We start from the raw sequence: 25,289 nt of genomic DNA, 5'->3' as shown, positions 1-25,289 counted from the left end.
AACAATGTCGGTTGGCGGGCCCCAGGGGAAGAGCCTTCTCTGTGGCGGCACCGGCCCTCTGGAACCAACTCCCCCCCGGAGATTAGAACTGCCCCTACTCTTCCTGCCTTCCGTAAACTCCTCAAAACCCACCTTTGCCATCAGGCATGGGGGAACTGAACATCTCCCCCTGGGCACGTTTAATTTATGCATGGTATGTCTGTGTGTGTGTCTGTTAGCATATGGGGTTTTTAAATATTTAAATATTTTAAATTTGTCTGATTGCTTATGATTTGTTTTTTACATGTTGTGAGCCGCCCCGAGTCTTCGGAGAGGGGCGGCATACAAATCTAAGTAATAAATAAATAAATAAATAAATAATCGCTTTTCCATTGATTCCTATGGGAAACATTGTTTCGTCTTACAAACTTTTCACCTTAAGAACCTCGTCCCAGAACCAATTAAGTTTGTAAGACAAGGTATCACTGTACTTTTATTTCTACTTGGAAACCACTTCTGGACTTTGTGCGTAAGGCGGAAAAAAACGTGAAACTTTGATTTTGGGTTTTTACCTATTAGATAGGTTTGTTGTTATAAAAAAGACCATTGAACTTACCTGAACGGTCTTCTCGATGCACTGCAAGGAGAGTCCAAGATGGGTTATACTCCAGTCTGATTGGCTGGGACTGAGTTTTAATTTAAATAATTATTAGGCAGGCACCGCCTCCCCCCCTTAGCCCTCCAGTCTAAAGTAAGGCGAAGGAGCAGTAAAGCAAAACCATTTATTAAACAATTAATGTTCAAAACCTCAAACCATGAAAATCAAACCCCCACAGAACCCTGGTCCCAACATCGGGAGGGTTTGGACTCTCCTTGCAGTGCATCGAGAAGACCGTTCAGGTAAGTTCAACGGTCTTTCTCCAATGCACTTGCAAGGAGAGTCCAAGATGGGATATGCCCAAGTTATGATCACAGGGAGGGACAGGACTGGACCAGGGGTTTCTCAAACGAACAGACCCCTTGCAGCACCCTTCTCCCAAATGCAGCTTCCTCTGAGGCAAAGGCATCAATCCTATAGTGTTTTATAAAGGTTGACGGCGCAGCCCATGTGGCCGCTCTACATATGTCCTCTAAAGATGCCTGGGTACGCCAGGCTGATGAAACAGCAGCACTTCGAGTCGAATGTCCTGTTATCCCCGGAGGAACTGGGGCTCCCTCAGTTCGATATGCCTCTGCAATACATTCCCTCAACCATCTACTTATCGTTGTGGAAGACACCTTGGTACCTCCGCTTCTGGTGGAAAAGGACACAAACAGGGCCTCAGATGTTCTAACAGGCTGAGTCCGTCTGACATAAATTTTTAGGGCCTGCCTCACATCCAGTTTGTGCCATCTCAAAATAGACGGATGAGTTCCTTGAGTACAGAAGTCCGGCAGTATGATATCCTGACTCCTGTGAAAAGCGGTGTTTACCTTTGGAATAAACGCCGGATCTAGTCTGAGCACAACCCTGTTAGGTTCAAACTTACAAAGGTCCGGTCTTGTAGACAAGGCGGCAATCTCAGAGACCCTCCTGGCTGAGGTGATTGCAACCAGGAAGGCAGTTTTAAGAGTTAGTAGTCTCATTGAGATCTGACGTATGGGCTCAAATGGAGGACTTGTCAAGGCGTGCAATACTAAAGGAAGATCCCACGAAGGAAACCGATGTATCACTGGTGGTTTGAGATTAGCCGCTCCCTTCAGAAAATCTCTAATCCAGGGATGTCTGGTAAGTGACCTGAACCCATCTGTTGGAAGGATTGTGGCCAGCGCGGCGACATGACGGCGTAAGGTGCTAGGGGCAAGGCCCTTGTCTAGTCCTGTTTGCAGGAAAGTTAGTACCACCTGTGGTGATGCCATCTGAGGGTCTGACTGTCGCTGTTCACAGAAATCGTGGAAGGCCTTCCAGGTTGCCTGGTAAATGCGTCTTGTGGAAGGCCGCCGGGCCGCTTGTATGGTCTCAATGACCGTGTCAGGTAGAGCTTGTTGTTTTAGATACTCCCGCTCAAGCGCCACACGGTTAGCTGCCACCACTGTGGCTCCGGGTGTGAGAAGGACCCCTGCGTCAGAGAGATCCTCTGATCCGGTATTTTCCAGCTGGGCGCCCTTGATAGTTGTACTAGGTCCGCGAACCATATGCGGCGGGGCCAAAACGGAGCTATTAGTATCACTTCCGCTCTCTCCTCCAGAATCTTCCTTATCACTCTGGGGAGGATGGACACGGGTGGAAACGCGTATAGGAGACCCGGAGGCCATTGAAGAGTTAAGGCATCCACTCCCTCCGCGCCCGGATCCGGGTAACGAGAGAAGAAGCGGGGAAGTTGGGTGTTTAAGTTGGTAGCGAACAGGTCTATCACCGGCTCCCCGAATCTCCTTACCACCTCTTGGAAAATCCCGGGGTCCAGTCGCCATTCGCTCGGGTCGAGTGTCTGACGGCTGAGCCAGTCCGCCCACACATTCTCCACGCCCGAGATGTGTTCCGCCGATAGAGAAGCCAGGTTCATCTCTGCCCATCTGAGAAGTAATGTTGACTCCTTCATAAGTCGACGTGACCGTGTTCCCCCTTGTCGGTTGATGTGGGAACGTGTGGAGACGTTGTCGGTAAGGATGCGTACGTGGCAGCCCCGTACTAAGTGAGCTAGGCTGTGGAGGGCTAATGAAACAGCCTTCAATTCCAGGAAATTTATGTTGATTTCTATTAGGTCCTGAGGGTCCCAAAGTCCCTGCACCATATGTGAGGAGAGGTGAGCTCCCCACCCTGTCAAGCTGGCGTCCGTTGTTATAGTAACAAAGTCCCTGTCCAAGAATGTGGAGCCCTTGGTCAGTGAATGGGACCTCCACCATCGTAGAGAGTTGCGAACTCTGGGACTGAGGGAAACTCGCCTGTGAGAGTGACTGGTCTTGAGTCTCTGATATGGTAGCAGGAACCACTGGAGTGGACGCAGATGGTGTCTCGCCCATGGTACTATATCGATACACGATACTAGTGTCCCTAGGATCTTTGATAGCAGGGCAAGAGTGGGATAACATTGAAGTCCCAGTTCCCCTATCAGAGTTCTGATTGTCCTTTGTCTTTCCTGGGACAGGAAAACCATCCCCTTGACAGAGTCTATAGTGGTGCCCAAGTGGGCGAGGCGATGAGTCGGTGTTAGATGGCTCTTGGACCAGTTGACTGTAAAGCCATGGTCTTGTAATGTCTGGATTGTCAAAAGAGAGTCCCTTTCTGCTTGCTCTCTGGTCCTTGACAGAATGACGATATCGTCGAGATACGCCATCACCCGTACCGACTGACGCCTGAGACTTGCTGTGAGGACGTCCAGTAATTTTGTGAACGTCCTGGGGGCGGAAGAGAGTCCAAAGGGCATCGCCTTGTATTGGAAGTGCGTGCCGTTGAGGTAGAACTGGAGAAACTGTCTGTGATGTGGAAATATGGGTACATGAAGGTAGGCCTCCTTCAGGTCTATGGATGTCATCAGGTCGTTTTGTCTTATGGAGGCCAGAATGGACCTTAGTGAGTACATCTTGAATCTCCTGTATTTCACATAGAGGTTCAACTGCCGGAGGTTGAGGATCATACGAACGCCTCCTGAGGCTTTTGGCACGAGGAAAATTGCTGAATAGAATCCCCTGCCTTGGTGATCCAAGGGTACCTCCTCTATGGCCCCTATTTCTCGGAGGTGAGACACCTCTTGAAGCAGGAGTCTCCGCTTTTGTGGATCTGACGGAATGCGGCAAGGGAGGAAGCGATGTGGGGGGGGTCGAATGAACTCGATCCGCAGACCCTGGGAAACCGTAGATGTCGCCCATGCGTCCGATGAGGTGGTCTCCCAGATGTCCGGGAAAAGCCGCAACTTGCCGCCTAGGGGGATCTCGCATTGAGAGTCATTTGCTTTTCCTAAAGCCTCTGTTGCCCCCTCTGAAGGAGCGACGACCGTGGAAGGATCTGCCCCTGTCGGACTGGTAGGGCCTGTCCGATCTGAAGGATCCCTGGTTGAAGGAGCCCTGGAAGTATGGCCTCGACGCCTGGGTGTTGGTCGAGGAGGGCTCCGTTCGAAAGGGCTGCCGGCGCTGATAGGGTGTGGAGCGCCTATCTTGTCGTCTGTTAGCCCTGGGCATCACCTTCTTCTTGTCCTTGTCCTCGACCAGTACATCGTCGAGGACCTCCCCGAACAGCTTTTTCCCTTTGAACGAGGATGAGGCGAGGCTCCACTTAGACTTGACGTCCGCTTGCCAATTGCGGAGCCAGATGAGTCTGCGTGAAGCCACTGAAGAGGCCATTGCCCGCGATGCAAATTTAGCGGCATTGACCGTGGCATCTGCTGAAAACTCAGTGGCCGCCAACAACTTGTTGAGGTCCTGCCGCAGTCTGCCGTCCTCTGGGTCCGCTCTGTCCTGGATCTCCTTGATCCATAGAATCATGGCCCTGTTGAAAAACGAGGCCGCCGAGGCGGCTCGCACTGCCCAGGCCGCCATCTGGTGGGTCCTGCGAGTCACGTTCTCCGCTCGCTTGTCCTCCGCCTTCAGTCCCTCCTGAGACTCAGAGGGCACTAGGGCATTGGATACCAGGCTCGTTACGGGCTTGTCCACCGGTGGGAATTCCAACAGTTCCTCCATCTGGTGGTCGAAGGTGTAGAATCTGCGGTCCAGATTGGAGGGGCCCTGGGCCGCCGCCGGGTTTTCCCACGGGCGCTGAATGGTCTCCAGGAATAAATTGGAGGATGGGATGTTCACAGTCTCCTGTTTGGGAAACACGAACAGACCCCCTGTTGGCTGAGATGCTTCTGGTGGAGCTGCCTGACCACTCTCGCCGGCCTGATCGATGGTCAGCTTGGCCTTATTTAGGATCACCTTGAAGAGGGACGGCCTGAAGAGACCCGTGTAGGCGGGCTGTTCCGGGGGTTGGTCATCCCCGGACAGGTCTTCCTCAGCCTCACTAAATTCCTCTCGGTAGGCCTCCTCCTCATCCATGGAATCTGTTACCGATTGCATGCCAGGAGCCGTCCAGATGTCCCTAGGTCTCATTTGGGGGAGGTCCCCTGGAGACCTGTTGGTGCTGTTGTGCCCCCGTGACCAGGCCCTGGTTGTAAGTGGAAGTAATCAGTTCCTGCAGGGCCGGGGGCATGTTCTGCCACGCATCCTGGGTATGGCGAAGGCCTGCCGCCGTAGGGGTGAAGGTGGCAGTCTGTCCGTATTGCAAAGGTTGAGTGGGGGGGTAGATGGAAGGCCACCCCACCGCATGCCTCCCCGGGCCATAATGCTCAGGCTTGGATGGTAGCCAGGTCTGGCTCCCTCTCTCTGGGGACCAATCCCTTTCTGAGGCAGATGTTGCCATCCCCTGGAATAACGTGGGGGAGGCACTGGGAGGATTGGCAGTAAATTGCTGGGTGGGGGGCAAAGCCGGGCCAGCCGCCTTCTGTGATGCCTCCAGCTGTTTTTCCAGCGCTCTGATGCGCTTCTCAGCCTCCCTTAATGAGGAGCTCTGAGATGACTTGGTCTTAGAGGACTTTTCCTTGGGGGTGCAAGGCTTGGGAACAGTAGCCTCCTCCCCAACAGGCGCTGCCTGGTCTGCCATGTCCCTGGTATTAACTCACGGTCTCCGCTGAGCCACAGAAACTAATTGGGTCAGCCACAGGGATCTTTGCAGCCGCTGGTCGCTACCGGGAAGGCGAAAGTGAAAATAGATCAAGACTTTTCCTCACTGCGCCTGTGCAAACAGCCTCTTTCCACGAGGCTTGTGTCCCGGTGCATTTCCAAGCCGGCGACCTCACCAACATGGCCGCCGGCTGGTTGTCATGGCGACGGGGCCTGATTGGCTGAGAGTAGTCAGCCGGGCCTCTCTGGACCATCCCAAGATGGCCGCCGGAGGACGTCACGGCGACCTCCCCAAGATGGCCGCCGGGCGTATCCCTGGCAACCAAGGGATACATTGCCGGCGGGCGGGAAAGGCGGCGATTCCCGCTCCCCTTGCTTTCCGCCGGCGAAATTCTCACATCCAAGAGCCGATCCGCTGCTTTCCCCCGTGGCTCGGATCGGCTCACGCCTGCCTTTTTCCTCGGGGGTGGTTGGCGCAGGGAAACGTCCTCCCTCGCGGGCCGCCGTGAGAGGAGCTTCCTCCCGGCCCCGTGGTGTGTTCGCCGGGGGGGGGACGGACCCCCCGAGGCGTCAACCACTTCCTCGACCTCCGGGTGCCACCTCGGGGGTAGGCAGCCCGGGCGCTCACTCCTGCACCCCCCGACGTGGCCCAGCAGAGTCTCCTCTGCCTGGGTGGGTGCCAGTGTGGAGGAGCTGCAGGCACTGGGTAAACCCACTGGAGGTTAAGAACCCAGGCCCGCCCGAGGCGAAAAACCCCCATATACCTAAAGAAAAGAAGAGAGAAAAGTTAGTAACATATACAAACACAAAAATTAAACTAATTACAATTATAATGTAAGAGCAATAACTCAGTAGTCCCTTTACTGCGACTGAGTTTTTTAGACTGGAGGGCTAAGGGGGGGAGGCGGTGCCTGCCTAATAATTATTTAAATTAAAACTCAGTCCCAGCCAATCAGACTGGAGTATAACCCATCTTGGACTCTCCTTGCAAGTGCATTGGAGAATGGCTAGTTTATACTATTTTGTAAAAGTAAAAAGTTGAGGTTTGAAGTTACTGTCTTTCTCTACTGCACCAAAGGGTATTAGAAGTCAATGCCTTTTTTTCTTTTTCGTTCTACATTTCTCCCTTCCCCTTTCCCCCCTACTATTTGCTTTTTCATTTTTGTATTTTATATTATAAACTAATTAAAAAGAAAACTGAAATGCTAAAGCAAACTTCTGGGAACTAGCTTATATTAATGTCTATTCCTGAAAGCTAACCCAATGTTTTTAGACTATATACAGACATTGTTCTGTGGGCCTTGGGAGTCACCCACCAGCCACTCCATCATTCGGACATGCAAGCCCATGATGCACAAGCAAGTTGCGAAGTTTGCATGACCACATTCGGTACCATCAATGGCAAAACTGTGGAAAAGCAAAATTCACTGGTTGTAAAGAGATGAATGACTCTTTTTACTATGTGAAATATATAGCTCCTTGGATGAATGGGGATACTGCACATAATGTATAATGCTGAACATCATACATAATGCTGAGTATCATCAGCACATGAAGATATCTCTCCCCCAACTTCTGGAAGAGCTCTAGCAGTGGAGAAAAGATGACTCTATGGGTCCACATGAGAGCCATCACTGGTTTGATCTTCCTTCCAAAACCATAGTTATTCACCGAAGAAGGTACAGAACCCACGACAAAAAACCAAGAAAAAAGTAATCTGCCTCTGCCTCCCAGCATCCACCTGTTATTTATCTGGCTAGCGTCCTTGCAGCAAACAGCCTGATCAACTTCAGCATGTGGCTTGTCAACTGAGCTGAGCTGCCACCGTTGGGGAACACAAGGCAAGGAGGGTGGGGGTAATTCTAATCTCTGGGGGGGAGTTGGTTCCAGAGGGCCGGGGCCGCCACAGAAAAGGCTCTTCCCCTGGGTCCCACCAAGCGACATTGTTTAGTTGACGGTACCCGGAGAAGACCCACTCTGTGGAACCTTACTGGTCGCTGGGATTCGTGCAGCAGAAGGCGGTCCCTAAGATAATCTGGTCCGGTGCCATGAAGGGCTTTATAGGTCATAACCAACACTTTGAATTGCGACCAGACACTGATCGGCAACCAATGCAGACTGCGGTTGGTGTAACATGGGCATATTTGGGAAAGCCCATGATTGCTCTTGCAGCTGCATTCTGCACTTTGTTAAAATCACTAGAAACTCTGCCATTATTAGGTAATTAATTGGGCATCAAATCTTAGAAGTAAAAAAAAAAAGAGAGGTTAGCAAAAAAAATACCCTAGCTATGCTGGCTACTTGTTTAGGAAACGTATCATAAAAACTTTCGGACAGATGGGGTAAGTTATTATTTTATTTTATCCTTTAAAATGTAATTTCCGCCTATAGAGATAAAATGGTAGGACTGAAGCAAGGAAAGCTAAGCAACCTTGTCAATGAGGCTTATCTCAGATCTCATTACACTGGGATTGACTGCCACCTGCCTACACCCTATTGTCTTCCTGCTTTTTTTACATTCAATAGCTGCATTCACATGACACGTTAATGATTAATCAGAGTTTACTAGATATTTATTTCTAATCTAATTTTACTCTGTTTGCTAGGTTCACTATCTATAAATGTGCTAAGCTTTGATTTAGTATGTGGTTCATTTTGGTTAACAGTCAGTTCTGGATGATCCCATGCCATTAGCTGGCGTGGAAAGTTGTGCCTCCCGGGGTTGCGGTTTGAGTTGTGCGGCCATACAAATCTATTTAATAAACAAAATGAATAGAAACATAGAAACATAGAAGACTGACGGCAGAAAAAGACCTCGTGGTCCATCTAGTCTGCCCTTATACTATTTTCTGTATTTTATCTTAGGATGGATATGTGTTTATCTAAGGCATGTTTAAATTCAGTTGCTGTGGATTTACCAACCACGTCTGCTGGAAGTTTGTTCCAAGGATCTACTACTCTTTCAGTGAAATAATATTTTCTCATGTTGCCTTTGATCATTCCCCCAACTAACTTCAGATTGTGTCCCCTTGTTCTTGTTTTCTCTCTTTGACAGTAATTCAGCCTGCAATTGTAGACCTAAATTGTGATGGTCAATGAGCAGGTCATCACATGGTTCATCACTCAAGTCTAGGAGGACGTTATTTGCAGGCCATTAAGCACATGGAATGTGTGTGTGGGGGGGGTGTTTCCCAGAAACTGGAAGTAAACACGAAGGCAGAGATCCTTTTACCATCCCAGCCAAATAACTATCCAATCTATCCAATCTCTTTTTGAAATCCTCCAGTATTTTATTTATATAAGTGTTGGTTATGACCTATAAAGCCCTTCATGGCACCGTACCAGAATATCTTCGGGACTGCCTTCTGCCGCATGAATCCCAGTGACTGGTTAGGTCCTACAGAGTTGGCCTTCTCCGGGTCCCGTCGACTAAACAATGTCATCTGGCAGGACCCAGGGGAAGAGCCTTCTCTGTGGCGGCTCCGACCCTCTGGAACCAGCTCCCCCCTGAGATTAGGATTGCCCCCACCCTCCTTGCCTTTCACAAACTCCTTAAAACCCACCTCTGCCGTCAGACATGGGGGAACTGAAACATCTCCCCCTTGCCCATGTTGTTCTGGTGTTAGATTGATTGTGTGCTTGTTTTTTTAATATTCTGGGGTTGTTTTCTATGATTTTTTAGCTTAACATTGTAATTAGATTGGTGGGCATTGGATTTGTTATTATGTATTGTTTTTACCTTGTTGTGAGCCCCCCCGAGTTTACGGAGAGGGGTGGCATAAAAATCCAATAAATCTAATCTAACCTTATTGGATTTGTATGCCGCCCCTCTCCGGAGACTCGGGGCGGCTAACAGCAATAATAAAACAATGTACAATAATAATCCAATAAATACTAAAAATAATTAAAAACCCATTAATATAAAAAACCAAACATACATACAGACATACCATACATTAAATTGTAAAGCCCCAGGGGGAAAGAGCATCTCAATTCCCCCATGCCTGGCAGCAGAGGTGGGTTTTTAAGTAGCTTACGAAAGGCAAGGAGGGTGGGGGCAATTCTAATCTCTGGGGGGAGTTGGTTCCAGAGGGCCGGGGCCGCCACAGAGAAGGCTCTTCCCCTGGGTCCCGCCAAGCGGCATTGTTTAGTTGACAGGACCCGGAGAAGACCCTCTCTGTGGGACCTAACCGGTCGCTGGGTAACTAGAGCACCTACACCTCTGAAAGACCAGCTGTTCCACTGATTAATCGTTCTTGCTGTCAGAAAATTCCTCCTGATTTCCAGGTTGGATTTTCCCTCTGAGGAGCTTCTACCTGTTGCTTCTTATCCTACTTTCAGGTGCTTTGGAGAATAAATCGACACCCTTTTCCCTGTTACAGCCCTTGAAGGTATCACGTCTCCCATTAATCCTTCTTTTGAATAGGCCTAGTTGACTGCCGGCTGCCTGCAATTTGGCAGTTCGAACCTCACCAGGCTTAAGGTTGGCTTAGCCTTCCATCCCTGGATAGTTCAGTGGATTTCAAGCTGGCTGAAGCATAGAGATCAGAGAGTTATTGTTAATGGCAAGTATTCTGAGCAGAGACAGGTTACAAGCGGTGTGCCACAAGGGTCTGTTCTGGGTCCTATTCTTTTTAATATGTTTGTGAGTGACATAGGGGAAGGTCTGGTAGGGAAGGTTTGCCTATTTGCCGATGACTCTAAAGTGTGCAATAGGGTTGATATTCCTGGAGGCGTCTGTAATATGGTAAATGATTTAGCTTAATGGTCAAAGCAATGGAAACTGCAGTTTAATGTTTCCAAATGTAAAATAATGCACTTGGGGAAAAGGAATCCACAATCTGAGTATTGCATTGGCAGTTCTGTGTTAGCAAAAACTTCAGAAGAGAAGGATTTAGGGATAGTGATTTCTGACAGTCTCAAAATGGGTGAGCAGTGTGGTCGGGCGGTAGGAAAAGCAAGTAGGATGCTTGGCTGCATAGCTAGAGGTATAACAAGCAGGATGAGGGAGATTGTGATCCCCTTATATAGAGCGCTGGTGAGACCACATTTGGAATACTGTGTTCAGTTCTGGAGACCTCACCTACAGAAAGATATTGACAAAATTGAACGGGTCCAAAGACGGGCTACAAGAATGGTGGAAGGTCTTAAGCATAAAACGTATCAGGAAAGACTTCATGAACTCCATCTGTATAGTCTGGAGGACAGAAGGAAAAGGGGGGACATGATTGAAACATTTAAATATGTTAAAGGGTTAAATAAGGTCCAGGAGGGAAGTGTTTTTAATAGGAAAGTGAACACAAGAACAAGGGGACACAATCTGAAGTTAGTTGGGGGAAAGATCAAAAGCAACGTGAGTAAATATTATTTCACTGAAAGAGTAGTAGATCCTTGGAACAAACTTCCAGCAGACGTGGTTAGTAAATCCACAGTAACTGAATTTAAACATGCCTGGGATAAACATACTGTACTGTATATCCATTGTGTTGTGATTCCGTCTGAGGCCCCTCAGGGAACGGCTGATCCTCTGCCGGCTTCCTGCTCAGAGGGGGAGGATGAGGAACAGGAGGTTCAGGCAGATGGGGAGGAGGAATCTCAGGCTGAGGGAGAGGGAGGACAGCCAGAGTCCCCCGAGGGGGAGCTCTCCCCAGCAAGCAGCCTGGATTCCTTAGATGAAAATGCACAAGCAATCATCGATATCCGGCAGAGAAGAGCAACACAACGAAGGGGACAATTAGCCAGGTACTTTCAGCACTAAAGAGGCAACAGCTGGGTTTGGGTGTGGTGCTCTCTGGAAAGGCTGAAAAGGCAGACCCACCCTTCCTGGCTTGTGGAGTATTATCTTTGGGAGTCCTGGGACCTGGCTGTGATCTTTGGCGTCTTGGAATTCTGGTTTGTGACTTTGAATACTGAAACCTTGGGGGAAAAAGGTGTGGGTCTTATTCTCTACAGTGGTGGGTGTGCCAGCAAGAAGTCTGCTGTATTGTCTGGCCGTCAGGACTCTGCTGTGAAGTCTCATAGCCTGCCTGTTGGGAAGAACAGGTTTTTCTCTGTGTTTATTTTTCAAACTATAAAGTGCCTTTGTTTTTTACCAGCGTGTCTGGCTGTTTTTTCCAGTTGGTGTTGAAGTCTGGGGGCACCCAGACAGAACACATTGTAAGATAAAATACAGTAAATAGTATAAGAGCAGACTAGATGGACCATGAGGTCTTTTTCTGCCGTCAGTCTTCTATGTTTCTATCCTTCCGAGGTGGGTAAAATGAGGACCCAGATTGTTGGGAGCAATATGCTGACTCCGTCAGCCGCTTAGAGAGGGCTGTAAAAGCACTGTGAAGCTGTATATAAGTCTAAGTGCTGTTGCTATTGCAAGTTCCCTAATAAATTCATCACCTGAATTTAGCAGTGAAATGCCTGCATAAGGGACATATGGTGTCCTTGTGCATCTCAACGTGATGGTAATATTTTTCCTACGCTAAATAATGCTTACACGGCCCTTCCACAAAATGAGATTAAAAATTGATTAATTGCTTCACATTTTCTCCACTACCGATCTCTGCGGCACTGCATTGTGACTTAACCACAGGCACAAGCCCTTATTTACCACTCTATGTTTAAACGTTGCAAATGTTACATGTGTTCCTAATTTACAGCCGTGGCAGGCTCTAAATTGTATCTGACAGTGCTAATTTGTAGAGTGGAGCCTGGATCGATCCTATACTCTTTAGAGCTTGTTCAGGGACTTTAAAGATCCCATTAAAATGTCACTTACTGAAAAGTACACTCTGTGTGTGTGTGTGTGTGTGTGTATCTCACTCACCTGCATCTAAACATGAGACTTGAATATTTAAATGTTGTGGATAAACTAAATTATATTTAGATTTGTAATGAATTGTTGTATCCTGCTGTGAGCCGCCCAGAGTCTGCGGAGAGGGGCGGCATACAAATCTAAATAATAAATAATAATAATAAATAAATAAGTTATAAGGAGTCTAGAATGACCAGAAAATACGATGCAAAGTATTCCATAACTCAATTCATACAATGAAGCTTGGTTGAAAATGATTTGTGGCAAGATCACTCGAGGCACTGGATCTTAAATCATGACTGATTAATTTAAAAAGACATCTGTGACATGTAACTTCCCCCTCTCACTTTATTTTAAGCAGGGCTAAAGTGAGGATAGAACTAATTTATTGTCTTAGTTTTACTATTTTTATGTCTCTAGTGCTGTTTTTACTATCCATGCTGAAGGGCCCTTTGTGCTCTCTAACTTGCAAACATTTCGTTATCCAAACTAAATAATAACATCAGCACTGAAGATGTTACTTACTAACAAAGTAATAAAATATCTGCAAGAAAACAACCAAGTCAGAGAGCACCAAGGACCCATCATTTCAAATCCGAGCTACAAACTTGCTCTGCTGTCAGTACTATTAATTATTCAATTCAATTCAATTCAATTTATTAGATTTGTATGCCGCCCCTCTCCGAAGACTCAGGGTGTCTCACAACAATGATAAAAACAATATTATAATGGCACAAATCTAATATTAAAAATAACTAAAACCCTATCGTAATTAAAACCAGACAGCACATACATACCAAACATAAATTATAAAAAGCCTGGGGGAAAGGTGTGTCAAATCCCCTATGCCTGGCGGTATAGGTGGGTCTTGAGTAGTTTACGGAAGACAAGGAGGGTGGGAGCAGTTCTAATCTCCGGGGGGAGTTGATTCCAGAGGGCCGGGGTCGCCACAGAGAAGGCTCTTCCCCTGGGGCCCGCCAGACAACATTGTTTAGTCAACGGGACCCGGAGAAGGCCAACTATGTGGGACCTTATCGATCGCTGGAATTTGTGCGGTAGCAGGCAGTTCCGGAGGTACTCTGGTCCAATGCCATGTAGGGCTTTAAGGGTCATAACCAACACTTATTATTTTGTTGTGATTAGCTCTGGCCCAGCTCCTGCCCGAAGGACTGTGGATGTCGGGGAGACATCCACACGCCGCAGGCCTGTTTTGCTCCCGTTGGAATCTGCTGATGAAGGCTCCTCTGACCAAGAAGACATGAGTGACAGGGAGGAGGAGAGTGTGGCAGACAGCTCAGAAGGACATCAATTATCTAGCTCCTCCTTGGATTCGGAACAAGAGTTAATGATACAGCCACGCATGCGGAGAGCGATGCATAGGCAGCAACAACTGAGAGATTATTATCAAAGAAAATGAGGCCACCTGTGGTTGGGTGGGGCTGGGGTAATTAGTGAGGCTGCTATAAATAGTAGCCTGTGGGTTTGGTCATTGTGGAGGATTATCTGATCCTTGTGTTTCGTGACTGCCTTGCTGACTTTGACCTTTTGTGTGCTGATTTTTCCCCACTTTGAAACTAAACCAGAGCAAAGTGTGCTTCACTTTGTGAAAGAAGAAGGACTGTGAATTGCCTCACAGCTGCAAGCTAAGTAGCTCAGAACTGATAAGGGACTTGTATAAATTACCAGTTTGTTTGGAGACGAGTGCTCTTTGCTATACAAAAAGAGTGCTTAATTTATTTGAATTTTCGGTATAAAGAACATTGTTTTGAATTTTCAAACGTGTGTGTGTCTGAAATTTGTATCTGTGAATTTTCGGGAGGATTCTACCAGAGAGCTCTCCAGAACATATTTGAATCATTTTTAAAGGATAATTTAAATGAATGAACTAAAAATGAATAATTTTTAAATTTTAAAACGCTCTTTTTTGTTTTATTAAATTGTAACTCTCTTGAGATTTCTTGGCACAGGATAGCCTAAATGGACATTTTCCTATTGAAAAACTCTCATCCCACAATCTGCCACTAGCGGATGGTAGCTTAGTATGGTATTTGTGGGTTTGGAGCACTGGAGGGTCTGTATGGCTTCATCCTATCCAATGAACGCAGCCTTGCACCCCAGCAGCTTGTGACACCATAAAAGTTGTCCCAGCCTTTCTCATAATATTAGCATCATCCCCATTTTAAAGAAAATAAACTGCTAAGCACAAGGTCACCCACCTTAGATCTCTTGTTATTTTAATATTATACATGGAGACAAATCCACACCCACTGGAGGTAGAGTTAAGTTTAGTACTGGATACAGGATTGAATCAGCTGAACCCTGGTCACACCCAAAGCATTAAACTATTCTTCAACTCCACTTGATTTGAATTGGAACTAAATACAGGTAGTCCTTGATTTACAACCACAACTGAGCCCCAATTTTTTTGCTCAGTGACACATTTGTTATATGAGTTTTGCTTCATTTTTACAACCTTTTCAGCCATAGTTGTTAAGGGAATCAATGCAGTTGTTAAGTTAGTAACCCGATTATTAAGCGAATCTGGCTTCCCCATTGAGTTTGCTTATCAGAAGAGACCACATAATAATAATTAATAATAATAATTTATTGGATTTGTATGCCGCCCCTCTCCGCAGACTCGGGGTGGCTAACAACAATGATAAAAACAGCATGTGACAATCCAATAATAAAACAACTAAAAACCCTTATTATAAAACCAAACATACACACAGACATACCATGCATAACTTGTAATGGCCTAGGGGGAAGGAATATCTCAACTCCCCCATGCCTGGCGGTATAAATGAGTCTTGAGTAGTTTACGAAAGACAGGGAGGGTGGGGGCAATTCTAATCTCCGGGGGGAGTTGGTTCCAGAGTGCTGGGGCCACCACAGAGAAGGCTTTTCCCCTGGGGCCCACCAAACAACATTGTTTAGTCGATGGGACTCAGAGAAGGCCAACTCTGTGGGACCTTATCGGTCGCTGGGATTCGTGTGGTAGCAGGTGGTTCCGGAGGTAGTCTGGTCCAAAGCCATGTAGGGCTTTAAAGGTCATGACCAACGCTTTGAATTGTGACTGGAAACTGATCAGCAGCCAATGCAGGCCACGGAGTGTTGAGGAAACATGACCTTGGGATACAGCAACAGTCATAAATATGAACCAGTTGCCAAGCATCTGAATTTTGATCACATTATCATACCTGTGAAAATGGTCATAAGTCACTTTTTCTGTGCCGTTGCATCTTTGAATGGTCACTAAACAAAATAAAATCAAGGACTATCTGTAAGATTAATTTTATTGGGATTCAACCTATATGTTCCATTCCTAAATTTTGATAAACCTTCATGGCACCGGGCCAGATTATCTCAGGGACCGCCTTCTGCCGCACGAATCCCAGCGACCAGTTAGGTCCCACACAGTGGGCCTTCTCCGGGTCTCGTCAACTAAACAATGTCTTTTGGCGGGGCCCAGGGGAAGAGCCTTCTCTGTGGAGGCCCTGGCCCTCTGGAACCAACTCCCCCCAGAGATTAGAATAGCCCCCACCCTCCTTGCCTTTTGTAAGCTCCTCAAAACCCACCTCTGCCATCAGGCATGGGGGAACTAAGATATTCTTTCCCACTAGGCTTCTACAATTTATGCATGGTATATTTGTATGTATGATTGGTTTTATAACAAGGGTTTTTAGCTGTTTTAGTATTGGATTTTCACATTCTATTTTTATCACTGTTGTTAGCCGTCCCAAGTCCACGGAGAGGGGCGGCATACAAATCCAATAAACAAACAAACAAACAAACAAACAAACAAACAAATAAAGTAGGATAAATTTATGATTTCTTGGCCAATTTCTTGGCTTGGTTGGCACATCCATCAGTGAAGAGCTGCAAAACATTTTACTACCACACTGTGGCGTGGGTTATTTTGTAGGTGTGGCTTGCCAGCCTTGTGACCAGGTAGGAGTGGCTTGACGATCATGTGATGGGCTGGTGGCTTAAAAGTCATGTGACTGGCAGGTGGCCAACTTGACATCACTCATGCCAAGGGTTTGGGTTAGGGTGCCTGGTCTCTCCTCAACTCAAAGAGATACGATTTCTCTTACTATTACTGAACATCCAAAATATACTACTTAATTCTATGTATATATGCCATATATGTATACAGTGATCCCTCGATTTTCGCGATCTCGATCTTCGCGAAACGCTACACCACGATTTTTCAGAAAATATTAATTAAAAAATACTCCACGGTTTTTTTGCTATACCACGGTTTTTCCCACCCGATGACGTCATAAGTCATCACCAAGAGTCACTTCTCTGTCTCTTTCTCTTTCTTTCCTGTCATTCTCTGCTTCAATCATTTTCTCATTTCTCTTTTTTTCTCCCCTTTTTTCTATCATTTCTCTCTCTCTTCCTTCCACTCTTCTCTCTCTTTCTTTCTTCCTCTCTCACACTCTCTTCCTCCCTCTCTCATCTCTTTCTTTCCTTCTCTCTCTTTCCTTCTCTCTCCCCCCCTCCACTTGCCCATGAGAAGAAAAAAAGCAACCTCTGCCGGGGAGCTCCCCTTGTGCCCCCGCTTTGTGCCTGCCTCTTTTGGGGATTTTTTTCTTTTTTCGCCTTTGGTCTCCCATTAAGCCTGCCACTTGGCCGCCGCCGAGGAGAAGCGCGGGGAGGGCGAGAGAGGGAGATCGTGGCATGCGAGGTCCCTGCAGAGCAGAGGGGGTGGCTGAGGCAGCAGAGGCGTAGCGGCGGTAGGCGAGCTTGGAGCCTTGCTTCGCCTCCTTCGCTGCAATACAAACGAAGGGGTCAGACGCAGCCTCGGCGAGCCGAAGGTTTCCGCGGCTCTGACCCAGAGCAGGAAGGGCTGGTGGGGGCGGCGAATCCACCTCCCCAGCCACCGGCTCCACCATCTGCGCATGCGCGGCCATTGAAAAAAGGGCGCGCATGCGCAGATGGTGTTTTTACTTCCGCACCACTATATCGCGAAAAATCGATTATAGCGAGAGGTCTTGGAACGTAACCCTCGCGATACTCGAGGGATCACTGTATACATATTATACACAGGCACACAAAAATATACATTATCTACTATATAAACTATATGTACACACTCATGCACACACAGCTCTTCTAAAATTATACAGCTTCAACCTCATTTACTGTCATAGGAAAAACATACCCAGAGCCAAGAAGGGAAAAAAAGAAACATAGAAACATAGAAGATTGACGGCAGAAAAAGACCTCATGGTCCATCTAGTCTGCCCTTATACTATTTCCTGTATTTTATCTTACAATGGATATATGTTTATCCCAGGCATGTTTAAATTCAATTACTGTGGATTTACCAACCACGTCTGCTGGAAGTTTGTTCCAAGGATCTACTACTCTTTCAGTGAAATAATATTTTCTCACGTTGCTTTCTCACGTTTCCCCCAACTAACTTCAGATTGTGTCCCCTTGTTCTTGTGTTCACTTTCCTATTAAAAACACTTCCCTCCTGAACTTTATTTAACCCTTTAACATATTTAAATGTTTTGATCATGTCCCCCCTTTCCCTTCTGTCCTTCAGACTCTACAGATTGAGTTCATTAAGTCTTTCCTGATACATTTTATGCTTAAGACCTTCCACCATTCTTGTAGCCCGTCTTTGGACCCGTTCAATTTTGTCTTCAGAACTGAACACAGTATTCCAAATGGGGTCTCGCCAGCGCTCTATATAAGGGGATCACAATCTCCCTCTTCCTGCTTGTTATACCTCTAGCTATGCAGCCAAGCATCCTACTTGCTTTTCCTACTGCCCGACCACACTGCTCACCCATTTTGAGACTGTCAGAAATCACTACCCACTACAAAAAAAATTCTACCGGTTCTGCATACCTGATCATTTTTTTTTAACCTGTTATGCATACAGCCCATCACTGACATCCATACATAAATATGACAAGTGGATGAGTTATATTCCAACCAATGTCAATGTCTGGGGCACTGGCAGTCATTGTGGCCAATGAAGAGAAATGAAATAAGGGAGAAACAGAACCGAAAGGGGCAATGGACCATCAGAATTGTACAATTAAGACACTGCTAATCTGGGTTAGCTTTCTAGTAAGTGTTAGAATTCCAATCAGACTGAGGAAACCTGAGCTACATGTTCAAAGCAAAATTCCTTTTGTTACTTACAGTAAATCAATAATCTAAAAGGTCCAGAATTGGGGAAGGATTCCAGGAATGGACTGTATGTTTAAAAATAAATCTACATAAAGAATTATCAAAATATTTATGACTGGGAGAGTCATGTTAACAAGTTAAATAAAAGCAAGTTAAATAAGAGTCACGTTAACAAGTTAAATAAATATGCCAATGAATAGGCATATCAACTGAGTCAGCCATTAGGAGCTAACCACCTCTGAGTCTGTGCAGAGAATCGAAACTGAAAGTTTAAGCTTAAGGCTGGGCATGGCTCAGTCCACCCTGCTCTCTTGTCCACTCTGTGCTTCTCTGCTGCGGAAATGGGGTAAAGGTGGATAAAAGGAGGGCCCGGATTGTGGGGGCAATATGCTGGCTCTGTTAAAAAGTGCTATTGCTAACATGTTGTAAGCCACCCTGAGTCTAAGGAAAAGGGCGGCACAAAAAAAATCAAATAAATGAAATGAAACTAATTGTTCTCTGCTACCTGTAACTGCTTAAAGAAGAATCTATATCGTAAAATTTATTTCATATATACTGCTCAGAAAAAATAAAGGGAACACTCAAATAACACATCCTAGATCTGAATGAATGAAATATTCTCATTGAATCCTTTGTTCTGTACAAAGTTGAATGTGCACAACAGCAGGTGAAATTGATTGTCAATCGGTGTTGCTTCCTAAGTGGACAGTTTGATTTCACAGAAGTTGGATTTACTTGAAGTTATATTGTGTTGTTTAAGGGTTCCCCTTACTTTTTTGAGCAATGTATATTAATAATAATAATAATAATGTACAGACTCTGTAAAGAAACAGATGAAACAATCGATCACATACTCAGCTGCTGCAAAAAGATCGCACAGACTGACTACAAGCATAGACATGATCCTGTGGCACAGATGATCCACTGGAACTTGTGCCGGAACTACCATTTACCAATGGCAAAGAACTGGTGGGATCATAAGCCCGAAAAAGTGGTCGAAAATGAGCAAGCAAAACTACTGTGGGACGTCCGACTTTAGACTGACCGAATTCTGAAGCATAACACACCAGACATCGTGATCGTGGAGAAAAAGAAAGTATGGATCATCGACATCGCAATCCCAGGAGACAGCAGAATTGAGGAGAAGCAGCTAGAGAAATTAGTGAAGTACGAAGATCTAAAAATCGAGCTGCAACGACTCTGGCATAAGCCAGTGAAAGTGGTCCCAGTGGTACTTGGCATGCTGGGCGCTGTGCCAAAGGATCTCAGCGGACATTTGAAAACCATCGGAATTGACAAAATCTCCATCTGTCAATTGCAAAAGGCCGCTTTACTGGGATCGGTGAACATAATTTGCCACTACATCACGCAGTCCTAGGTGCTTGGGAAGCACCCGACTGGTGATGAAATATGAAATCCAGCATAGTGATCTCGTTTGCTGTGTTGTACTGACATAATAATAATAATAATAATAATAATAATAATAATAATAATAATAATAATAATTTATTAGACTTGTATGCCGCCTCTCTCTGGAGACTCAGGGCAGCATATTGTATATTGTTGTATATAAAAAAGTTTAATGAATCTAGCTGAATCAGTCATCTGTATGTGCTTCTGGTTTTGATTTTGCAACGAACTCTAATAAGACTTACCACTAAAGTGAAGTTGTGAACAAGTGCACAGAGAATGAATGATGTTGATGACCAGGCCGTGGGTGGACGCTCTGAGAGAAAGAGGACCGGTGGCTACCAACAGAGTAACAACGTGGAAGAGGTAGGGGAGATGTGCAGCCACGTCGAGGGAATTGTTAAAAGACAGCATCAGCATGTAACGGGCGAGAATGGCAATGTCATCCCACATGAGGTGCTGCTCTAACGTAGCCGTTGGAGAGAGGCAGGTCTTGTCAATTATCTTGCACATCCGTCCAATTACCTGGAAAGGAAGAACCAGACACGTTGAGTTAGAAGGCGTGGGCTTTAAACAACGGAACAAAAAAGGTGGCTTTACGAACAAGAGGATTCTATGTGACCGTCTCTAATCAAGGAAGAAATATTGGATATTGTGGACATTGCCTATCTGGGCTTCAGCAAAGCCTTTGATACGGTTCCACATAAAGAGCTGATAGATAAATTAGTGAAGATTGGACTTAATCCCTGGATAGTTCAGTGGATTTGCAGCTGGCTGAAGCATAGAGATCAGAGAGTTATTGTTAATGGCGAGTATTCTGAGCAGAGACAGGTTACAAGCGGTGTGCCACAAGGGTCTGTTCTGGGTCCTATTCTTTTTAATGTTTGTGAGTGACATAGGGGAAGGTTTGGTAGGGAAGGTTTGCCTATTTGCCGATGACTCTAAAGTCTGCAATAGGGTTGAGATTCCTGGAGGCGTCTGTAATATGGTAAATGATTTAGCTTTACTAGATAAATGGTCAAAGCAATGGAAACTGCAGTTTAACGTTTCCAAATGTAAAATAATGCACTTGGGGAAAAGGAATCTTCAATCTGAGTATTGTATTGGCAGTTCTGTGTTAGCAAAAACTTTAGAAGAGAAGGATTTAGGGGTAGTGATTTCTGACAGTCTCAAAATGGGTGAGCAGTGTGGTCAGGCGGTAGGAAAAGCAAGTAGGATGCTTGGCTGCATAGCTAGAGGTATAACAAGCAGGAAGAGGGAAATTGTGATCCCGCCATCTAGAGTGCTGGTGAGACCACATTTGGAAAACTGTGTTCAGTTCTGGAGACCTCACCTACAAAAAGATATTGACAAAATTGAACGGGTCCAAAGACGGGCTACAAGAATGGTGGAAGGTCTTAAGCATAAAACGTATCAGGAAAGACTTAATGAACTCAATCTGTAGAGTCTGGAGGACAGAAGGAAAAGGGGGGACATGATCGAAACATTTAAATATGTTAAAGGGTTGAATAAGGTTCAGGAGGGAAGTGTTTTTAATAGGAAAGAGAACACAAGAACAAGGGGACACAATCTGAAGTTAGTTGGGGGGAAGATCAAGAGCAACATGAGAAAATATTATTTTACTGAAAGAGTAGTAGATCCTTGGAACAAACTTCCAGCAGACGTGGTAGATAAATCCACAGTAACTGAATTTAAACATGCCTGGGATAAACATAGATCCATCCTAAGATAAAAATACAGGAAATAGTATAAGGGCAGACTAGATGGACCATTATACCAGTATATTTTTCAATGTGGACACTGTTTCGTCCCATTCGGTTAGCACTTTCCTTACTTGACTGACAAAAGGAGGACAGAGGACAAGGGAAGGAGGAGAAAGAAATGCCACTCATTGATTTCCATCCACACATGAAGAGAGTAAATAATGAGATTCGCTTACTTTGCTGGAAACCAACTTCACATTTCCAGAAGCCAGAGCAACAGCTGTATCTGCCATGACCTCTGCTTTGATGGATCCCAGTCCTCCTGTGGCACTGGTTTTGATAAAACTGTCCAACACCACATCAAGTAGATCAGTTATCTGTCGAAAGGCAAGAAAACAGACGGGGTCAGTAATAGAATAATTCGTGGTTGAGCCGTGGTGGCGCAGTGATAGAGTGAAGTACTGCAGGCTCCTTCTGCTGACTGCCAGCTGACTGCAATTTAGCAGTTCGAATCTTACTAGGCTTAAAGTTGACTCAGCCTTCCATCCTTCCGAGGTTGGTAAAATTAGGACTCAGATTGCTGGGGGCAATATGTTGACTCTGTAAACTGCTTAGAGAGGGCTGTAAAGCATTGTAAAGTGGGATATACTGTACTATTTATTTTTTTTATTTATTTATTAGATTTGTATGCCGCCCCTCTCCGAAGACTCGGGGCGGCTTACAACATACAATAGAACAATTCACAACAAATCTAATAAATTTTTAAAAACATTAAAAAACCCCATTATTAAACCAGACATACACACAGACATACCATACATAAATTGTATAGGCCCGGGGGAGATATCTTAGTTCCCCCATGCCTGACGGCAGAGGTGAGTTTTAAGGAGTTTACGGAAGGTAAGGAGGGTGGGGGCAGTTCTAATCTCCGGGGAGGACCCGCCAGATGACATTGTTTAGTTGACGGGACCCGGAGAACGCCAACTCTGTGGGACCTAATCGGTCGCTGGGATTTGTGCGGCAGAAGGCGGTCCCAGAGATATAGGTCATAACCAACACTTTGAATTGTGACCGGAAATTGATCGGCAACCAATGCAGACTGCGGAGTGTTGGTGTAACATGGGCATACTTAGAGAAGCCCATGATTGCTCTCGCAGCTGCATTCTATACGATCTGAAGTTTCCAAACACTTTTCAAAGGTAGCCCCATATAGAGAGCATTACAGTAGTCGAATCTCAAGATGATGAGGGTATGAGTGACTGTGAGCAGTGACTCCCGATCCAGATAGGGCCGCAACTGGTGCACCAGGCTAACCTGGGCAAACGCCCCCCTCGCCACAGCTGAAAGATGTTTCTCTAATGTGAGCTGTGGATCGAGGAGGACGGCCAAGTTGCGGACCCTCTCTGAGGGGGTCAATAACTCCCCCCCCAGGGTTATGGACGGACAGATGGAATTGTCCTTGGGAGGCAGAACCCACAGCCACTCCGTCTTATCAGGGTTGAGTTTGAGTCTGTTAACACCCATCCAGACCCCAACAGCCTCCAGGCACTGGCACATCACTTCTGCTATAAAAGAGGTGGAAGGGACCTTGGAGGTCTTCTAATTCAACCCCTGGCTCAAGGATGAAATCCTATGCCCTTTCAGACAAATGCTTGTCCAATCTCTTTGTGAACTTTTTCTTTTGATGATGATAATTATAATGATTTTGATGATGATCATTTTGATGATGATAATCTTGCTGTCAATCTATGCTCATCTGAGTATTGTACGTAGCATCCTGGTAAGTATCATCATTCAGTATTAAATGTGAGTTACTTATACAGTAAGCCACCTAGAGTTACCTTAGTGAGATTGGTGGCATAAAAGTTTGATAATAGACTATAAATATAAAAACTTTTTATGTATTACTATGTATAATTCTAATATTTTCCTAAACCATTTGATTTTGTATCCTTTCCCTTTTTCTTTCCCTGTTTATATTCCCCTCCCTTTTTCATTAATTTAATAAATAAACTATTTTTAAAAAAGTTTGAGAATAAATAAATACATAAATAATCTGATGTCCGGAAGATTTAATTATATAGAAACCTTCTATATAATTGAAGGTTTATATAGGACATTGGATTAAAATCCATACTTAAATTAACTTAACCCTCCTGTTCTGTTTAAGAAAAGTAACAAATCTTATGTTCCCGGGTCACCCTGACCCGGACCGAAAACTCTTCATTTGCAGTGCTTATGTTTGGTCTTTTTGAAAGCTTTTTTCACTTGGAAAGTAGTCTGAACATTTCTGCACACAATGATATGAAAATTGAAATGAAAAAAGTAAATCTTATTGGTTTATTTTGCGGATATAATGCACGCCCCCCCTGTTTTTGTGAAATTTTTTTCAATTTATGGATAGTTTTGCTTGCAAAATGCATTCTATTTTACTAAAGTTGGTATGGGATTGGTAGCTTGAACATTTCTGAACATAATGATATGAAAATTGAACTGGAAAAATTGATGCATATTGGTTTATTTTGTTGATGAAATGCACGCCCCCCCGTTTTTTTTAAATAGTCTTCACTTTATGGATAGTTTTGCTAGCAAAATACATTCTATTTTACTAAAGTTGGTGTGGGATTGGTAGCTTGAACATTTCTGAACATAATGATATGAAAATTGAACTGGAAAAATTGATGCATATTGGTTTATTTTGCACATAAAGTATGCCTCAATTATTTCAATTTATATAAAAATTATGCTGTTAATTTCAAACTTACATACTTTTTTTTAGTAAAATGGATTTGTTTCATAAAATTAGTTCTCTGGCTACAATGTGGTTGATTTTCAAAAGGATATTCCAAATATTTCTAGACAAATATGTATAAACAGTGACAATAATGGCAAACAGCAAGGCCGAGGGGGGGTGGCCCTTTTGTGGCAAAAATAAACCAATAAGAACCATTTTTTTCAGTTCATTTATATTTTTCTTATATTCAGAAATGTTCAATTTAGTATATCAAACCTTTTTGGGGAAAATTCCTTAGGGATTTGTAGCCTTAAAAAATAGAAATTGACACGAAATTAAAAAAGGATGGGGGGAGGGGCTTTTTGATCAAAATAAAAATATAAGTCTCAATTTTTCCAGTTCAATTTTCATATCATTATGTTCATAAATGTTCAAACTAGTTTTCCAGTTGAAAAAGTTTTCAAAAAGATCAAATTCAAGTACCTAAAAAAAATATTTTTGGTCCGGTCACATACGAACAGAAACAGATTCAAAGTTATGATTTTTTTTTGCCCAGAAAACAATTAGCCACCACCCCAAAAATATTTTTTGATGATCAGCATTGTTAAATTGAGTAAATGAATGCCTAAGATTTTAAAGAATATTTCGGATTTGGAGCATAAAAAAATAAAAAGTGAAAATGGTTGCAAGCAGCCAAGGGGGGGGGGAGGCCTTATTTCTGATGTTAAAAAACCAATAAGAATCATTTTTTTCAGTTCCTTTATATTTTTCTTATATTCAGAAATGTTCAAGCTACCAATCCCACACCAACTTTAGTAAAATAGAATGCATTTTGCAAGCAAAACTATCCATAAATTGAAAAAAATTT

General features: G+C 44.8%; 1 protein-coding gene across 6 annotated transcripts in view; it reads right to left on the bottom strand.

Annotated features, from left to right (window-relative positions):
* The window catches only part of NF1 (neurofibromin 1), a 416,066-nt gene that overhangs the window by 83,416 nt on the left and 307,361 nt on the right, over positions 1–25,289 (bottom strand). For 5 of the 6 annotated variants that reach the window (XM_070735304.1, XM_070735306.1, XM_070735307.1 and 2 more), the window contains 2 exons: positions 21,924–22,064; positions 20,230–20,509 (listed from right to left, as the gene is read on the bottom strand). In XM_070735304.1, the coding sequence (XP_070591405.1) occupies positions 20,230–20,509; positions 21,924–22,064 (421 nt within the window). Of the gene's footprint in view, positions 1–6,170; positions 6,375–20,229; positions 20,510–21,923; positions 22,065–25,289 lie in introns of those variants that run through there. The other variant, XM_070735310.1, reaches the window with a different exon arrangement.

Source organism: Erythrolamprus reginae, chromosome 1 (genome assembly GCF_031021105.1).
Source record: "Erythrolamprus reginae isolate rEryReg1 chromosome 1, rEryReg1.hap1, whole genome shotgun sequence".
In the NCBI taxonomy this organism is placed as follows: Eukaryota; Metazoa; Chordata; class Lepidosauria; order Squamata; family Dipsadidae; genus Erythrolamprus; species Erythrolamprus reginae.
This window is presented reverse-complemented; position numbering and strand designations above follow the sequence as displayed.